The following is a 16,732-nucleotide window of genomic DNA, read 5'->3' as shown; positions in this document are numbered from 1 at the left end:
AGCTTAATAACAGGGTGCCTTAAACCCCTGTACTACCAAGGCTCTTCCTGTTGCATGTCAGCTGTCAAGAACCCCTTCGCAACTCTTTATATATCCAAATCTTTCTTCCATACAATTGTAGAGTAGAATTAAAAGATTTTTGCACAATATCATTTCTTATTTCTTTGTCTGTGAAGTAAATCACCACATCTCTAGGCAATTGCCTTTGCTTTGCAATCCAAGAATTTACTCTATAAGCCTTGTCAATCTTACAAGATACCTCCTCAGGATGAACCTTTAAAATCCCGGCCAGAACTTGAGCAGATATTTTTCTTAAATCATCTCTATTATTTTCCTGTAACCCTCTCATTCTAACCGCAAATTCCGTGAGCCTGTATCTCATCATTGTAATTTCTTTTTCAATCCCTTGCTTTATATCTTCTGCATTGTAAGTCTCGTGAGCAACTTCCTTTTTAGACTTTACTTCTAAACTATTGTCTTGAATATTTGTCAAATCATTTTCAATTATTTGTATTTTATTGTCCAAATTATTAATCTTATCATCAACTTCCTCCATTTTAGACTCTAATAACTTGATATTTGTATCCATCTTTATAACAATTTCTGAAAAAGCATTAGTCACTGTTACAATCTTTCGTTGCAAATTATCATACTTTAGTTGTATCATTTCTTTAATCTCTTGCCTAAATTTTTCAAGTTTCTGATTCACAGTCTCGTGATATCTTGCCATTTCCTCCTGGACAAATTCTTTTAAATTAAAGCCATTCTGCTGAGTCTGTAAGCTCAGAATTTGTTCACATAATTGTAAATGGGGGAACCCCCCCCCCCACTGCTTGTTTGTCAGGCTTTATTAGTTTTAACGCCATCCTGCCACACAAACTCTTTTTAAAGAAAGAAAACTTTTCCCCAAGCAAGATCAAGTACAAATCTCCAAGAAAAAAGAAACTTAAAATAGATATTTTTCTTCCAGATTCTAGCCAGCACTGTTTATTCCGCTACTTTGTAGCTTGTTACGGAAGGACTTTCACTTTTGGCTTTCTTCTTCTTCTCAAGCCTCAGCAGTCGCCATTTTAAACTTTTTTTTCCTTCACTCTGAAACGCTTGTAAAATCATTAAAAATACTTGCGATTTAGGGTCCCAAGTCCAAATCTCGACTTTTTTAATTAGTCCATCTGTTAATTTCGTTGATTGGTCCAGTCCCAGCGCCTGGCTCTGCAAAAAGGCAGAGTTCTCCCGAAGCCCAGAGCAGCGGCGAGCGGAAATAGGGAGCCACAACCTGCTCATCCCCAAGAGTAAAAAAAGAACTCTGGGGACTTCGCAGAGGGCTCTACCTGCCCTCGCCTGCTCTGTCTCACATTTCCTTCAGGAAATGGAGTTTTTCGAGCCGCCTTTCAGATGTAAAGGCGGCTCTTTACAGGCAACGGGGCTGGCAGTCTCAGAGGACCGTCTGGTGGTGATGGAAGCCAGACCGGAAGCCCGAGTTACACATCTTCATTGCATCACTCAGAATTCCTTCTCTTTCTGCATTTGATTTCTCCCCATTTCCATGCAACATTTAATCTTAAAAAGAGGTTTTCCCAAGATGGAATAATTTTTCAAATCAAATAATATTAAGAGTGGATTAATTTACATGAGCATTATCTTTCTTCATTTCCTCCTTCATGAGTCAATCGGGGTCAAACAAAACTCATTCAAGGCATGTGGGACTTACTACAAAATATGTGACCACAAAAAAAAAACAAACGATCTTGATACAGAATGGAGAACCTAATTGGATTAACTCACTTAAATTTGAACTGGTTGTTATATTAGACACACCAACTATGGACACACTATGGAAAGAATGGCAGAAGTATGGAACCAAAACAGAAGGTGTTTTATTATTTATTATTAACAACTGGATAAATCATCAATTGCAAATATTCTCTCCAGGTAGGGTTGTTTCCAAAAAGAGATTCCTACCAAGATTGCTGACCAAAATTTACTATGTCATGGGAGGTTATGAAAATTCCTGAATTGTCATGCTGCTCTTTGAGTCATGCCTGATTTCCCGTTAGCAAGATGTGCCAGTGGTAGTGTATTTCAGGGCAAAGTGGAAGTTCATGGAGTAAACTGAAGCTCTTTCCTGAAACATGAGAGATGAAACATGTTGGTACAAGGTCAGGGAAACTTAAAAATGAATTACTGGCTAACTGCTTATTGCATGGTTCAATCATAGCCACGGATGCTAGCAATGGTGGAAAAACAGTGGATAACAATCCCATATTACCACAGCAGAAATATCCCTCAAAACTAAACACAAGCAGAGAGAGACAGAAGGAAAAAATTATCAATTCCTGAAACAAAATTGCCAGCATTCTTGGGGCCCAGGCAAGTTCTCTGTGGATACCCCTTCTTCTTTTTGTAGTGTAGTATTCAGCCTTGATTTCCAGCAGTTCAAGGCTCCCACTCAGACTTTTCTGACCCTTCCTCTAAGGGAAGATGGTGTGATCGTTTCCCTTATATTTATTTTATTTTATTTTTATTTTTATTTGATTTATATGTCGCCTTTCTCCGGAGACTCAGGGTGGCTTACAATGCGTTAAGCAATAGCCTTCATCCTTTTGTATATTTATACAAAGTCAGCTTATTGCCCCCACAAGCTGGGTCCTCATTTAACCTACCTTAGAAAGGATGGAAGGCTGAGTCATCCTTGAGCCTGGTAAGATTCGAACCTGCAGAAATTGCAGGCAGCTGTGTTAATTGCAGGGTGCATTAAGCCACTGTACTACCAAGGCTCCCATATCTCTTTAAGTGAAACCTTAAATTGCTGGGTTAGGCTGAAGTTAAATGATACAGCTTGTTGCAAAATAAAACCCAGACACTTCTGCATTTTTCAATTTCAATTTTTTTTTTTTTTTTGCAACCACGGCTTTCTTAGTTCTAACCTTCCAATCTCAAGTGCCGCATAGCTATTTATTAAGGGAGTGCAGATTTGCATACAGTTGTTGAAATGAAAGGGTAGTTAGTCTCATGTATTCTAACATATAGAGTAAGGGTGTCCTGCAGCCCACGGGCCGGATGCATCACATGCTGGCCACGCACATCCCCCAGTTTAGCGAAGGGGAAAAAAGTTACGATACATCATGTGTTGACAACACGTCGTCACGAGTTTGACACCCCCTGACATAGAGTATATGTTACAAATGGGAATCAAGATGTACCATAACTTGAATCTGATCCTAAACACAATTCATCCTGAAAGCATTGTGGAATTGATAGAAGGACAGACAAGGAATGGCTGGTTGGGAATTAATCCAGCTTTCCAAATAGGGATTCCTGCTGAGGTGTCAGGAAGCTGTGTTGCATGATACTATTACACCAGACACTATGATAATAATACTGCTGTGGCTCCCTGTCGCCGGTCGGCTCCACAATTGATAGGGCTTTCGGTTAGGACCCGTAGAGGAAAACATGACACCTTGCTAGGAGGAGACTGTGGTGGGGGCACCAGACTTCCGGTCGGCTCCAGAATTGAATGGGGGGCTTCCGGTTGGACCTTTGTGGCTCTTTGAGGGTTTAAGGTTGCTGACCCCTGTTCTAGTCCAACCCTGCTTAGGCAGGAAACCCTATACCAGTGTTGGTGAACCTTTTCGGTACTGAGTGTCAAAACGGGAGTGCACGCATGCACGTGCATGCCAGAAACTGGAAGAGCAGCCACCCGGTGCATATGATGATGATGATGATGATGATGATGATGATGATGATGATGATCTTCCGGTTTCTGGCATGCACACCAGCCACCTGGTCTTCTGGTTTCTGGGGCACATGCACATGTGAAGACTAGCTAGCCGGTGCACATGTGCATGCTGGAAACTGGAAGATCATCTTCCTGGCACGTGTATGTGCGCCGGGTGGCTGCTCTTCCGGTTTCCACCACTCCCGTGTGCATGAATACCAGCTGGCTGATGCACCAGAACCTGGAAGAGCAACGGGTGACGGCTCGCATGTCCAGAGAGATGTCTCTGCATGCCACTTCTGGCATGCGTGCCATAGGTTCGCCATCACGGCCCTATACCATTTCAAACAAATGATTATCCAATTTCTTCTTAAAAACCTCCAGTGTTGGAGTGCCCACAGCTTCTGGAGGTGGGTTGTTCTACTGATTAATTGTTCTAACTATCAGGAAATTATTCTGTCAGGAAATTTTTTAGTCCTAGGTTGCTTCTCTCTTTGATTAGTTTCCACCCATTGCTTCTTGTCCTGCCCTCGGGTGCTTTGGAGAATAGCTTGACTCCCTCTTCTTTGTGGCAGTCCCTGGGATATTGGAACACTGCTATCATGTCTCCGCTGGTCCTTCTTTTCATTAGACATATCCTGTTCCAGGAACTGTTCTTTATATGTTTTGGCTCTTCTCTGTACTCTTTCTAGAGTTTCAACATCTGTTTTACATCATAACAACCAAAACTGGTTGCAAAAGAATGGGAACAGAGGATTTGTTTGAGGAAGTCAGAGTCTAGGAAAATCTAAGGAGAGAAAGTTACTGAGTTTACTTGCTGACAATAGATTAAGCATAGAATATTAAGATATTCCTGATTATTTTAAAAATTATATTTTAATACTCTGTTAATTCTCTCAACCTCTTTATTTTGTTCAGAGACTGACTGTATTAGTTCGTTAAGTATTCTGTACACTTAAGTTATTATTTCATAATATTTATGTTTGGATTATCACAAACTGCATATGAGTGTTTTCAGAACCACTCCAAAATCACAGCATACAAGGGCCATCATGTGCACCAGTTCAAATTTTCTCTTTATTTCAAACATTACAAAAGAAAAAAAAAAAAACAATCCATCCTCGGACAGGCAAATTATTCAGCAGTAAATCAGCCTAAATGAAAACAAGTATTTTCTAGCCCTCTTACTTTTCTTCTCTTCCACCAATTGAGTCCATTTGAACTTTCCTCCCCATTCCTACATGAGAAGATCTGTGCATGATAAGAACCTACCTGTTTCCTCCAGCTATTTCTCAGATAATTTATCACCTCCGGCAGTGGTGGGTTTCAAATGTTTTTACTATCAGTTCTGTGGGTGTGGCTTGGATCACAAGATCCAAATTCTTATGATTTTTCCCCCCTCCTTTCAAAGCTTATCTCTGTTAGCATTTGCCCAAAGGCTTATACTATTGATCTCTTTGCCTCCAGGTCCTGTTTCCTGAAAAAGGAAGAGATAACATTGCTAGAAGAGCATCTATGGAGATTCTCAATCAGCCAGGTCCTGGTTGTTCCAAAGGCAAAGGTTTTCAAAAGGCAACTGGACTTTCTTAGTTGTTTTTTTTAGAAAACATTTCGCTTCTCATCCAAGAAGCTTCTTCTGCTTTGACTGAATGGTGGGGAATGGCAGGGTTTATGTTATTTGCAGTTATCTGGTCATTGGTATTCTGAAGGTCAGTCATTAGCTTTCTGACCATTTGGGGGTTTATCTGGACCATCAGACCAATTCACTGGACTCCACTGAATTGGAGTGCAAATTGGTGTGGAACCTTCTTGGGATTGCTGAAAGGGACTGTGTTGCAAACAGGTGTGGCTTGGAGGCAGAAGATCTTGCAGATTTGCTTATCCCTGAAACTAGCATGGTTATTACGGGATTAACAGGGTAGATGGGAAACTCCAGTACGGAATTGAATTCCTAGGGTTATCAGTTGCCTCTTTCTAGGAGAGGAATAGCATTTGATTCATGACGTCTGCTCTATCTAGAGTTTTCAGAATGGGGTCTCCTTGACGGAACAGGCAAAGGCTTAAGTGGTTTCAGTTGGAGTGAGTAAATGGTTGTTGCCAATCTGCTTTCTCTGTTGCATTGTTATGGAGGACATTTTTTCCCCAAGAATGAATTCTCTCCTCCCATGTGGGCATCAACTCAGTTATTTTGCAGTCTGAAATTTGGGCATTTTAAATAGACATTTGAGCCAATGTGTTATTTGGCTCAAACAGATCGATGCAGCTGATATCCTGCCCAGTAGCTTTACAAGTTCTACAGCAGTAAGAAAAACTCATTGATATGCTGCCCCAAGCAACATTTGAGCATTCTTTGCCCATACATAGTATAAACTATGTTTATAGTAAGAGGAAATCAACAAGGGAATTTACAGTGGCTATTATCCACCCCTTCTCACCCTTTGTAAAGTAATGTTGAAGGATGAAGAGGATAATTTTTATTTCCTGGTGACTGTGCTCTTTTCACTTTTCCTTCTCACGAGTTCTTTTATATATGCCCAGGTTATTGGGCTCCAAAAACCCAGAGAGCTAATGATAACTTGGTGATAGCTTAAGTATTTAAAATGATGAAGAAAATAAAATAATGGAATCCTTCAAATGGAGAAAAACTCCTTTAAAACCTAGAGAGAGCAACAGCAAAAGTGATAACTTCTATAGGAAAGGAATCCCAAATAAGGTTTTCAATACCAAGTCAGTCAGTAGTTGAACAAATTGTGGATAAGGCACCAGTCTAGAAAGCAGGAGATCATGGGTTCAAGTCCTGCCTTAGCCATGAAAGCCAGTAACTTTGGGCCAGTCGCTCTCTCTCAGCCCAACTCGCCTCACAGGCTTGTTGTCGTGGGAAAAATAGGAGGCGGAAGGAGTGTTGGGTATGTTTTCTGCCTGAAGTAATTTTGGGAGAATAATAAAGGTGGGATAGAAATAAATAAAAATAACTTTAAAAATTGCTGACAGGATTGCCTAAACTCCCTCTCTCTTTGCTTGTGAAACTGATATTTAGACCTGCAGCAGGATACACCTTATAATAATAGGATCATAAAGGTTTCGGCACTTAGTACAAGTAGTCCTTGATTTACAACAGTTTGTTTAGTTACAACAGCAGTGGGGAAGAAAATCTGTTTTTCATACTTATGACTATTGCAGCAGCCTTATGGTCATGTAATGGAAAATTCAGAAGTTTGGTAACTGACCCATATTTATGACGGTTGCAGTGTCCCGGGGTCATGTGATCCCCTTTTGCCACATTCTGACAAGCAAAGTCAATGGGGAAGCCAGATTCACTTAACAACCGTATTACTAACTTAACAACTTGTGGCAAGAAAGGTCATAAAATGAGGCAAAACTCACTTAAAATGAATTAGCAACAGAAATTTGGGGCTCAATTGTAGTTGTGAGTCAAGGACTACCAGTACTAAATACAACAAACGTAATTTTGTACCAAAAGGGACAAATTTAATCAAGCAAATGTAAACACTAAGAAATCAAATAGATTAACATGCTGTAAACAACAAAGAAAAATTTTGTATAAAGAACTGAGCTAACTTTCTTACAGTGTGCTTGGTTTCAACAAGTGTGAATCTCTCTGTTTTTGGAGAAATAAACAGCTGAAAGTACTCAACATGTAGTCCTTAGTGGTACTTGTCTACATGGAGGGAAGTAATCAGTGGGGTACCACAAGGTTCCGTCTTAGGCCTACTATTCTTTAATATCTTCATAAATGACTTACATGAGGGAATAGAAGGGGAACTTACTAAATTTGCAGATAATACTAAGCTGGCAGGAATGGCCAACAGCCTAGAAGATAGGCTCAAGATCCAGATGGATCTTGACAGACTTGAACACTGGGCCCTATCTAACAAAATGAAATTCAATGTAGAGAAAAGTAAAGCCTTACATTTAGCCAAGAAAAACCAAAAGTACACATATAGACTGGATGAAACCAGGCTTAATAGCAGTAACTGTGAGAAGGATCTTGGAGTCTTAGTGGACAACCAATGAAATATGAGCCAACAGTGTGCGATGGCAGTCAACAAAGCCAATGCAATCCTAAATTGCATTAATAGAGGGATACAATCAAGATCAAGTGAGGTACTAATACCATTCTATAAAGCCTTAGTAAGACCACACCTAGAATACTACATCTAGTTTCGGTCACCACACCACAAAAAAGATGTTGAGACTCTAGAAAGAGTGCAGAGAAGAGCAACCAAGATGAGTAGGGGGCTGGAGGCTAAAGCATACGATGAACGGTTGCAGGAACTGGGCATGGCTAGTCTAGTGAAGAGAAGGACCAGGGGAGACATGATAGCAGTGTTCCAATATTTGAGGGGCCGCCACAGAGAGGAGGGGGTGGTCAAACTATTTTCCAAAGCACCTGAAGGCCAGACAAGGAATAATGGATGGAAACTGAACAAGGAGAGATTTAACCTGGAAATAAAGAGAAATTTTCTGGCAGTGAGAGCAATCAACCAATGGAATGCCTTCAGAAGTTGTGGGAGCTTCATCATTGGAAGCTTTCAAGAAGAGACTGGACTGCCATCTGTCAGAAATGGTGTAGGGCAGGGGTGTCAAACTCGTGACGTTGTGCTGTCATTATGTGACATATCACGACTTTTTTCCTTTGCTAAACATGGGCGTGGCCAGCATGTGATGTCTCCGGGCCTTAGGCCATGACTTTGACATCCCTGGTGTAGGGTCTCCTGCTTGGATGTGGGTTGGACTAGATGACCTACAAGGTCCCTTCCAACTCCGTTAATCTGTAATCTGTTCATTGAGAATTGCCTTCCTTGTTCTAGTTTGACTTACTGGCCACTCTGTACTGGGAAAACAGAATCCAGCTGAGGCTCAGGCCAGCAGTTCTGGGAAACCAAGGCAGGACCATGCCTGGCTTCAGAGTAATCATTGAATGATACAAGGTTCTGGATATTGATATGGTGCATCTTGCATTTTTGCCAGTACCTTTCTCCCAAATGCCAGTGCTTCAGATCGCTCTGAACCCAATGGCGAGAGTCATTGAAAATTAACACATAGGTTTGACCCTTAACTGATCTCCCCCAAACCCTGATGGAAGTTGGGGAGTGAGAGGCATGACATTCCTGGTTAACACCAGACCAATACACTTTGTGTTAACACAATCAGTGGTGCCTTTATGTGATGCAGCTATGGAAAACTTTTCTTACCTGAGGTGAGAATTTTAAATTTTTGAGAAAGTTACTAAAACAGCCTGAAGACCTACTGTCTAAGCAGTCCCATCCTGTTTTACCTGTCCAGCAAAGCAAGGGCATGGAGCAACTCTTTTTCTCCATCTCTCCTTCCCCACCCCCGGAATCGGACTATGGAGAAAAGGTAGTCCAAGTTTTCATTGGCTCCCTGAGGAAGGAATTCAAATTATTAAAGTTATTTTAAAAAAGGAAAATATAGGAAGTCTGTTATTGGTGGGGATAATGTCATTTACAACCATTTGTACAGTCGTTCCATCAGTTGGATCTCTTGCAACTCAAGCTAAGACTCACCAGTAGATCTTTTTATTATTATTTTTGTCTGCGTTTTAATCAAATCTCTGTCCATGTACTTGGTGTTTGGCTTTTCCGGACCATGAGATACACCCATCCACAAGTATCCCAAGAAATTCTTTGAGGCCACTTATGACAAGATCTTATGTGTGCCCCCTGCTTTTTTCTGTTTCCAGGATTTTGTGTGTGTGTGTGTGGGCACACATGTAGGTGTGCTTCCCTTTTCTCTCAGCTCTTCAGTACACAAGTTGGAAAATTTTTAGACTTCAGAAACTCAGGCTGGGAAAACCTGAGGCTCAAGGCAACACCAACACAACCTCACCCGGCCTCTTGGCAACAAGCCCTTTAGGGGTCAAAGGACAGCACAGTTTACTTTTCCCCCAATTCTATTCCCAACTCCTGTGTGTCCACTATTTCTCTTTGTGAGTCCTACTGCTGGAGAACAGTAACATTTCTATTTGCCTTAGGCTACTTTGGGCTGTTTGAATTTCTCAAACTAACAGAAACCACCTACCCACAAACACAGTAACAGTTACTCTGCCTGGTTGTCACACCGTGCTGGACTAACTAGGCAGGCAGTCTGTCTTCTCACATACCTTTTTCAGGAGTCAAAATCTGAAGAGTGGAATGCATAATTTAATAATAGCAGTAATAATAGGCACAGGGAAAGTGCCTATTCAGCAGACTACATTTTCAATATATGGACAACATAGTGAGGGCAATGATGGGAAGGATCAATACTGCCCCATTTTCATCTCTCATACAATTCTACTCAAATGGGAATTGTATCTCCATTATGTAATTATATTGGTAAATAATAGAACTGTTTGGGATGTCAGTCTCTCTTTTTTCTTTGAAAACTTTGAAATAACAGAAAGAGAAACAAGGAAACTTCGTATCTTATCAATCTTCTGTTAGTGCTAGCAAGTGTCAGTCAATCAATCAATCAATCAGTCAGCCAGAATAGAGCTGGAAGGGACCTTGGTGGTCTTCTAATCTCCTGCTCAAGCAGAAATCCAGCAGGTTCTGACAGGTTCTGGAGAACCGGTAGCAGAAATTTTGAGTAGTTCGGAGAACCGGCAAATACCACCTCTGGCTGGCCCCAGAGTGGGGTGGGAATGGAGATTTTGCAGTATCCTTCCCCTGCCATGGCCACACCATGCCCACCAAGCCACGCCCACAGAACCAGTAGTAAAAAAAAAAATTGGATTTCACCACTGAGGAGACCCTATACCCGTAATGGCAAATCTGTGGCACGTGTACCAGAGGTGGCACATGGGCCCCTCTCTGCTGGCACGTGGGCCATCACCCCAGGTTAGATCTCCATGGCGTTTCTTTTGTGCGCTTCTGTTTCCCTGCAAACGACGAAACAAGTTGCATATGCATATGTCCTTGCATGCACGCGCGCGCAACTTTCAGTTTGGGCATGCGCGCACATGCAGTTAAGCAAAGGACAAGGTATGTGCAATTTAGAGATTAACCCAGTGGTGGGATTCAGCCAGTTCACACCACTTCGGGAGTACCGGTTGTTAACTTTCTGAGCAGTTTGGTGAACTGGTTGTTGGAGGAAATCATGAAGGCAGAGAACCGGTTGTTAAATTATTTGAATCCCACCACTGAATTACCCTTTCACTTTCTAGCGCCTCCATCTTGTTTATAATTCTTGACTAGCTGACTTACCTAATTTGGCACCCAGTGACTCTTAGAACAAAATTGGATCACTCTATGGTTTATTGCGCTGTGCTCAGCTTTGTTCAGGCAAGCTCTCTTGCTAGGCATTTGATTCAAATTGCTGTCTGCTCTTACCTGCCTAAAACTGCAGTAAATCTATCAGCTTTAAATGCATGTTTGTGCACATTGGCAATACAAGATGTGTCTTCTGCCCAAACTCTTCTCGGCAACAGAATGTGTTTCAGTGCTGGTTCTAACACAGATAAAGACATTTATGCGTGCGATGCAGCAGGAAATTTGATGGATGAAGTTGTCATAGCAACCTTTTTTTTTTGCAAATGTCATCCTTTTCCGAATCAGCTGGATAGATGACTGTGCTCCACTCTGTTAATTTCACCTGTTGTATTGACTGTGCTCCTGAAGCTGCTTTAGAAGGCTGAAGGCCACAGTGGGAATTAAGCCACCTGCTCAGATAATTAATGGGGGAGGGGGATTCCTTCCCAAGGGTGCAAAAAACAAAACAAAACCCCCAACTCTATGAGATGTATACTGCATATATGTTTCATTTCACAATATCTTCTGGGTTGTATGGGTGGAGTCTTTTCTGCGCTGCTACAGATTAAAAGCATTAAGATGCCCCTCCTTTTGCTACAGTGTAGTATGCAACTCCCTAGCAACTTCCTCGGCTGCTGATCCATCCAGTGCTTGTTAATAACACGCATTTCCCTTTCATCGTGACCGTCTCTGAGTGTTATAACTGTGATTGTGCAGATGGATTAAAAACAAAACAAAACGATTAGAATCGCCGCCCAGGATGAGGGCAAGGAAAGCCTTCAGCATTTTTGGCACCAGAGTCAGGTAGGCAAAAGGTGGAGGACAGAGAGAGAGAAACATGTTTTATGTTAGAGAAGTCCCAGGGTCATCATCTGTTTTTTTTTTTTTCTCTGAGTATTCTTCTAGCTTCTTTTTATGGGATCACCTGGGGAAAACTTTTAGGGGGGAGTCTAATTCATAACATCATATCAAGGACAATAAAGGGGCTACTTTGGAAAAGTTGGGAGGCAAGAAACAAAGATTGGGACAATTAGCCTGACTTTGTGTGTTTGAAGGAAGTAGTAGTACTTACTCAACGCCATTTTGTAAAAGACCGCTAAGGAATAAAAGAATGCCTTTTGTTTCAGAAAATATATGAACACGATCAAAAAAGTTGATAATTCTTCTCAACTAATGATTCGAGTTGGTTTCACATAGGAAATAGCGCAGGATGATTTGTGTTTCAGGAAGGAACTGTGCAAGAGCAGGTTATGGCAGAAATAATCCCAAAGGTTTATGTTCCAGAGATTTAGTTTGGCTAGGATTGTATTACATCTATACATATGTACATGAATGAATACCTGTGTAAGATAATTGATAATTTGAGAAAGATTCACACCCATACAGAATCAGAACAAATTGTAATATCTCTTACAGGAATGGGAACAAATTAGACTTGTTTCATGTAACCAGAATATAAACCATACCGGTATTACAACTTCAGTATAGTTTTTAATAACATTGCACACTTATCCAGAATAGCCATAATATCAACATATAATAAACATTTATATTCAGTGTCCAGTGCCACCACATTCTTAATATCTAAGTTCAAAAACGGGGTTTTTTTTGGAACCCTGGGTGGTGGTTGGTTTTTTTTTTTTTTTGTTTATCACATTGATGTATCTCATTGTGCTCTTTTTCATTGTTTATTGTTCTATTGTCTTACATAGTTCTGTTTACAGTCTTTTCATTTCTTCCTTTTGCTGTTGGAGGCAAATAAATTCAACAAATAAATCTATCACCAGTGCCACAATGTAACTTTATAAATTAAGAGACAAATCCGTTTATAATAACTCTAGTCACTAGGTAAAATAACAAATTGAAATCCAGTGAGCAAAAGGTAATGGAAGCCTGTTCCTTCCTAGAAAACCCTTCATAAATTAAATCTACAATTTATAATGTATAATGTATAATGTATAATGAAATTCAGTCAAAGGCATTTTCAGCATCCAGTGAATATAGAACAGCTAATTTTCCAGAACGCTGCTACTACACTCCAGCATTGGGAAAATCCTCTTATCTGACAGCAACTGAGAGAACTTTTTTTACTTAACTTCCTACTCTGTGCTCTCTCCACGCCCCCTTTTGCACACGAATCCCCAGTCTTTCTCTCAGTTGCTGACAGACTGAGAGGGTTTTCTCTGTGCTCTGAGTATTGCGTTAGGCTTTTGGTTATTTTTGATTAGCCCCTTTTTGTTTCTGGTTGGATTTCGGTCAGGATTAGGTTTTAATTTTCTCCTGCGAGTCAGTCAGCTGTTCGTCGGTTTCGTGCCCAGGGATCTTTCGCGCCTCTGCGCTTGCTGCCGCCGGCTTCTGTCCCTGCGGGGCGGATCCAGCCGGGTTTCCACTGCCAGTGTGATTGGGGCTGAGCGGATTGCTCCCCGACCGCCGTGTTTTGAACATCAAACCAGAGCGGAGGCGCCTCCAAGGAGCAGCTACCGGCGCCCTTTACATCGCTGCGTGGCTCATTCAGCGGCCATCCCATCAGGCTTCTGCGGGCGGCGCTGCGGCTATCGGCTTGCTTGGCCTCAACTCGGCCGCTGTAAGTGATTGCTGGGGGGGGGTGCGGCGTGGCTTTCGGTTGCTCGCCACCCTCCCGCCGTGTGGCAGCCGGCCAGACCTTCATCCCTGAGTGGCGACCGAGAGAGAGCGGTGCCAGGGGGAAGCGCTCAGTCATCTTGTGGAGCGCGGGTGGGCCGCCATTTTGTCCCTACGCCACCACCGCGCGGCTGCCATTTTGAGCATTAGGGCGGCCGCCATTTTGGAGTAACTCGTGGCAGCGCGGACCTTATTTAAAGGGCCGCAGCCTTTTCTCTGAGGGTTTTCCTTGCTGAGCTTCAGTCCCGGTCTGGGCATAAACACAGTAGGAAAGAGGGGGGGGCGTTTACAGACTATCGCTCACCCTTTTATCGCCTCATTGTGTAGGGCCTGCCCACGCACCTGGGCAGAGAGCGGGGTTCCCTCTTATTTGGCGTGGCAGGAGTGCCATCACTGCTTGTTTGGGTACTGAACATTGCCCAGAGCTATAATCAATCAATCAATCAATTAATTGATCAAGCAAGCAAGCAAGCAATCATCAATCAATCAATCAATTAACAATCAATCAATAAATAATAAATATTTATTTCTTACAATTATTATTATTAAAAATCAATCAATCAATCAATCAATAAATAATAAATAACCCGCCTCTTTGGTCCCGCCTGGGGCGTTCTCACCATGGCGGACTGTTCATTCTCCTCAGATAGTGATCAGGAGGTCAGTCCTGTCAGATCTACTAAGTCCCGCAAGAAACAGTCGGGCAAACGCTCTGCCTCTGGCGGTCACAAGTCCCGCCACTCTAAAGCCTCCACTGCGGCCGACAAAGATGCTCTCAGGCGTCATAAGGCGTTGGAGAAACAATGTGAGAAAGCCAAGCAAGCGTCAGCTTCATCATACAGTCGTGATACGGGATCCGCCCAGCAGTCTGTTCCTGTTCCCGACGGTTCGGAGCGGAGAGAGGTCCGATCCGTTTCCTTGGCTTGGCAGAAGGGTGTGTCCCAGTCGATGCCTGATGTTTCCTTAGCGGGTCTGGAAGCCTTTCCACCTCCTCTGCGCCAACCTTCACGCCCACAGCAGCGGGCCTCCAAGCAGTGGACGATCCTCCGCCTCCTTCACAGTTCGACTTCCAGACGATGCTGTCTACGGCGTTAGCTTCTATTATGGCAGCTGGAGCACAAACGGCGGCCCAGACATCTGCGGCGGGGACTTCTTCAGGCGTGTTGGCCACTTCGGGGTCCCGCAGGGCTCGCTCCCCCTCTCCTCGTGAGTCTATTTCGTCTGTGGGTTCGTGCCATGACGAGGAGGGCCCTGAAGACCTCGAATTCTCCAAGGATGAAGGACTGGTACCTGACACTCCGGCCTTCACGGGCTTGTTTCGTCCCACACTATTTAAGTCTTTCCTTCACAAGGCTCGTTTGACTACTAACTTGGGATCTGTGGGAGCACAACCCCGTCTGAGACCGGTCCTCACGATGCCTTATTTAAACAAGTCAAGCAGGAGAAGGACTTTATTCCGTGCCCTCAACTGTTCACGGATGTTCTGCAGGCACCTTGGGCCCAACCAGGGTCGTCCACTGCGCCAAGCAATCTAGACAAGAAACTGTTCTGTGCAGCGCCTGAGCTTGAGGCTATGTTGGACTTGCCCACAGTGGATGCACCGGTGGCGACCCTCACTTCTCATTCGATGGTTTCATCTGACCCGCTTGAGGGTCTAAAATCTGAGGACAGACGCACTGAATTGGCTTTTCGTAGATCACATCAGGCCGTGGCCTGGACTGTTAGAACTGCCACGGCCACTTCGTTCTTCAATAGGGCCTCCTTGATCTGGCTGCGTCAACTTCAGGAACGGCTACCTCCAGAAGATACCCGTTTGCGTCACGATATTAATAAGATTATTGCAGCCACAGAATACTCGGCGGACGCTTCGCTGAACTCTGTCAAGTTTGCATCTCGGGTGTTGGCGACCTCTGTCACATCGCGACGCCTTTTCTGGCTGTGGCCGTGGAAGGCCGATGTTAAAGCCAAATGGAAGTTGGCGGCGGCCCCGTATAAAGCCCTGAACCTGTTTGGAGCTGCATTGGAGCCGGTCCTTGTTGAGGACAAAGACAAACGTAAAATTATGCCATCATCCTTTCGCAGACAGGACAGGCGTTATACTCCATACATGCAGCGTCAGCCCTTTCGTTCTTACTCGGGGCAGGGAGGCCCCTCTTCTTACCGGCAGTCGTTCCAAACTCCAGACCGCTTCTCAGACAGACAGCGTTTCAGAGAGCGTGGCAGACCTCAGACCGCTTCCAAGCGCCCCTATCGTGAGTCCACTTCTAGGCCCTTTAGACGGGGCAAATGACTCACCAACTCCGGGACCAGTGGGTGGACGTCTCCAGGCCTTTCGTCATCAATGGGCCCGGTCCACCCCGGACGAGTGGGTGCGTCGCACAATTTTGGAGGGCCTCGCGATCGAGTTCACAGATCGGCCTCCACAACGTTTCATCCGGTGTCCAGTTCCCCTGTCGACAGATTCTCGCAGCTTGATGGTGGAGGAGATAGCACACCTACTGGAGATCAACGCGATAGAACCGGTTCCGTTAGACCAACTGGGGACCGGTTTCTATTTGATCCTGTTTTTGGTCCCCAAAAATTCTGGCGGAGTCAGAGGTATTCTCAACCTCAAGGATTTGAACCGAGCGGTCCATTACCGTCGTTTCAAGATGCACTCTCTTCGGTCCATTCTGGCATCAATTCGCCAGGGGGACCTAATGCAGTCGGTGGATTTACGAGAGGCCTACCTGCATGTTCCAGTGCTTCCTTCGCATCGGCAGTTTCTGCGATTCGAGTATGCGGGCAGGCATTACCAGTATTGTGCGATGCCATTCGGTCTTTCCTCGGCTCCCAGGACTTTCACCAAACTGGTAGCAGTGGTGGCCGCGTCTCTCAGTGCCATTCCGGTGAGAGTTTTATGTTACCTGGACGACATTCTAGTCCTTTCCTCATCCAGGGTACAAGCGGCGCGAGACATGGACAGAGTGCTTTCAGCCTTCCGAGAGCACGGTTTCTCCGTCAACTTGGACAAGAGCCAGCTCATCCCCACGACCTCAATTTTACACCTCGGGACCCGGATAGACTCCGAGAAAGGTCAGGTTTTCCTGTCTTCAGAAAG

The 16,732-nt window shown here is 43.7% G+C and overlaps 1 protein-coding gene across 4 annotated transcripts in view; it reads left to right on the top strand.

Moving 5' to 3' along the window:
- The window catches only part of B4GALNT1 (beta-1,4-N-acetyl-galactosaminyltransferase 1), an 83,150-nt gene that overhangs the window by 15,924 nt on the left and 50,494 nt on the right, over positions 1-16,732 (top strand). The window contains exon 1 of one of the 4 annotated variants that reach the window (XM_034419192.3): positions 11,586-11,796. The exons of the other annotated variants lie outside the window; for them this stretch is intronic. Within the exon in view, the coding sequence (XP_034275083.2) occupies positions 11,753-11,796 (44 nt within the window). The 5' untranslated portion in view covers positions 11,586-11,752. Of the gene's footprint in view, positions 1-11,585; positions 11,797-16,732 lie in introns of those variants that run through there. 4 annotated transcript variants of the gene reach the window in all.

Source organism: Pantherophis guttatus, chromosome 2 (genome assembly GCF_059756535.1).
Source record: "Pantherophis guttatus breed Tessera chromosome 2, ASM5975653v1, whole genome shotgun sequence".
Classification (NCBI taxonomy): Eukaryota; Metazoa; Chordata; class Lepidosauria; order Squamata; family Colubridae; genus Pantherophis; species Pantherophis guttatus.
The sequence above is the reverse complement of the archived record's forward strand: the minus strand, read 5'-3'. Positions and strand labels throughout refer to the sequence as shown.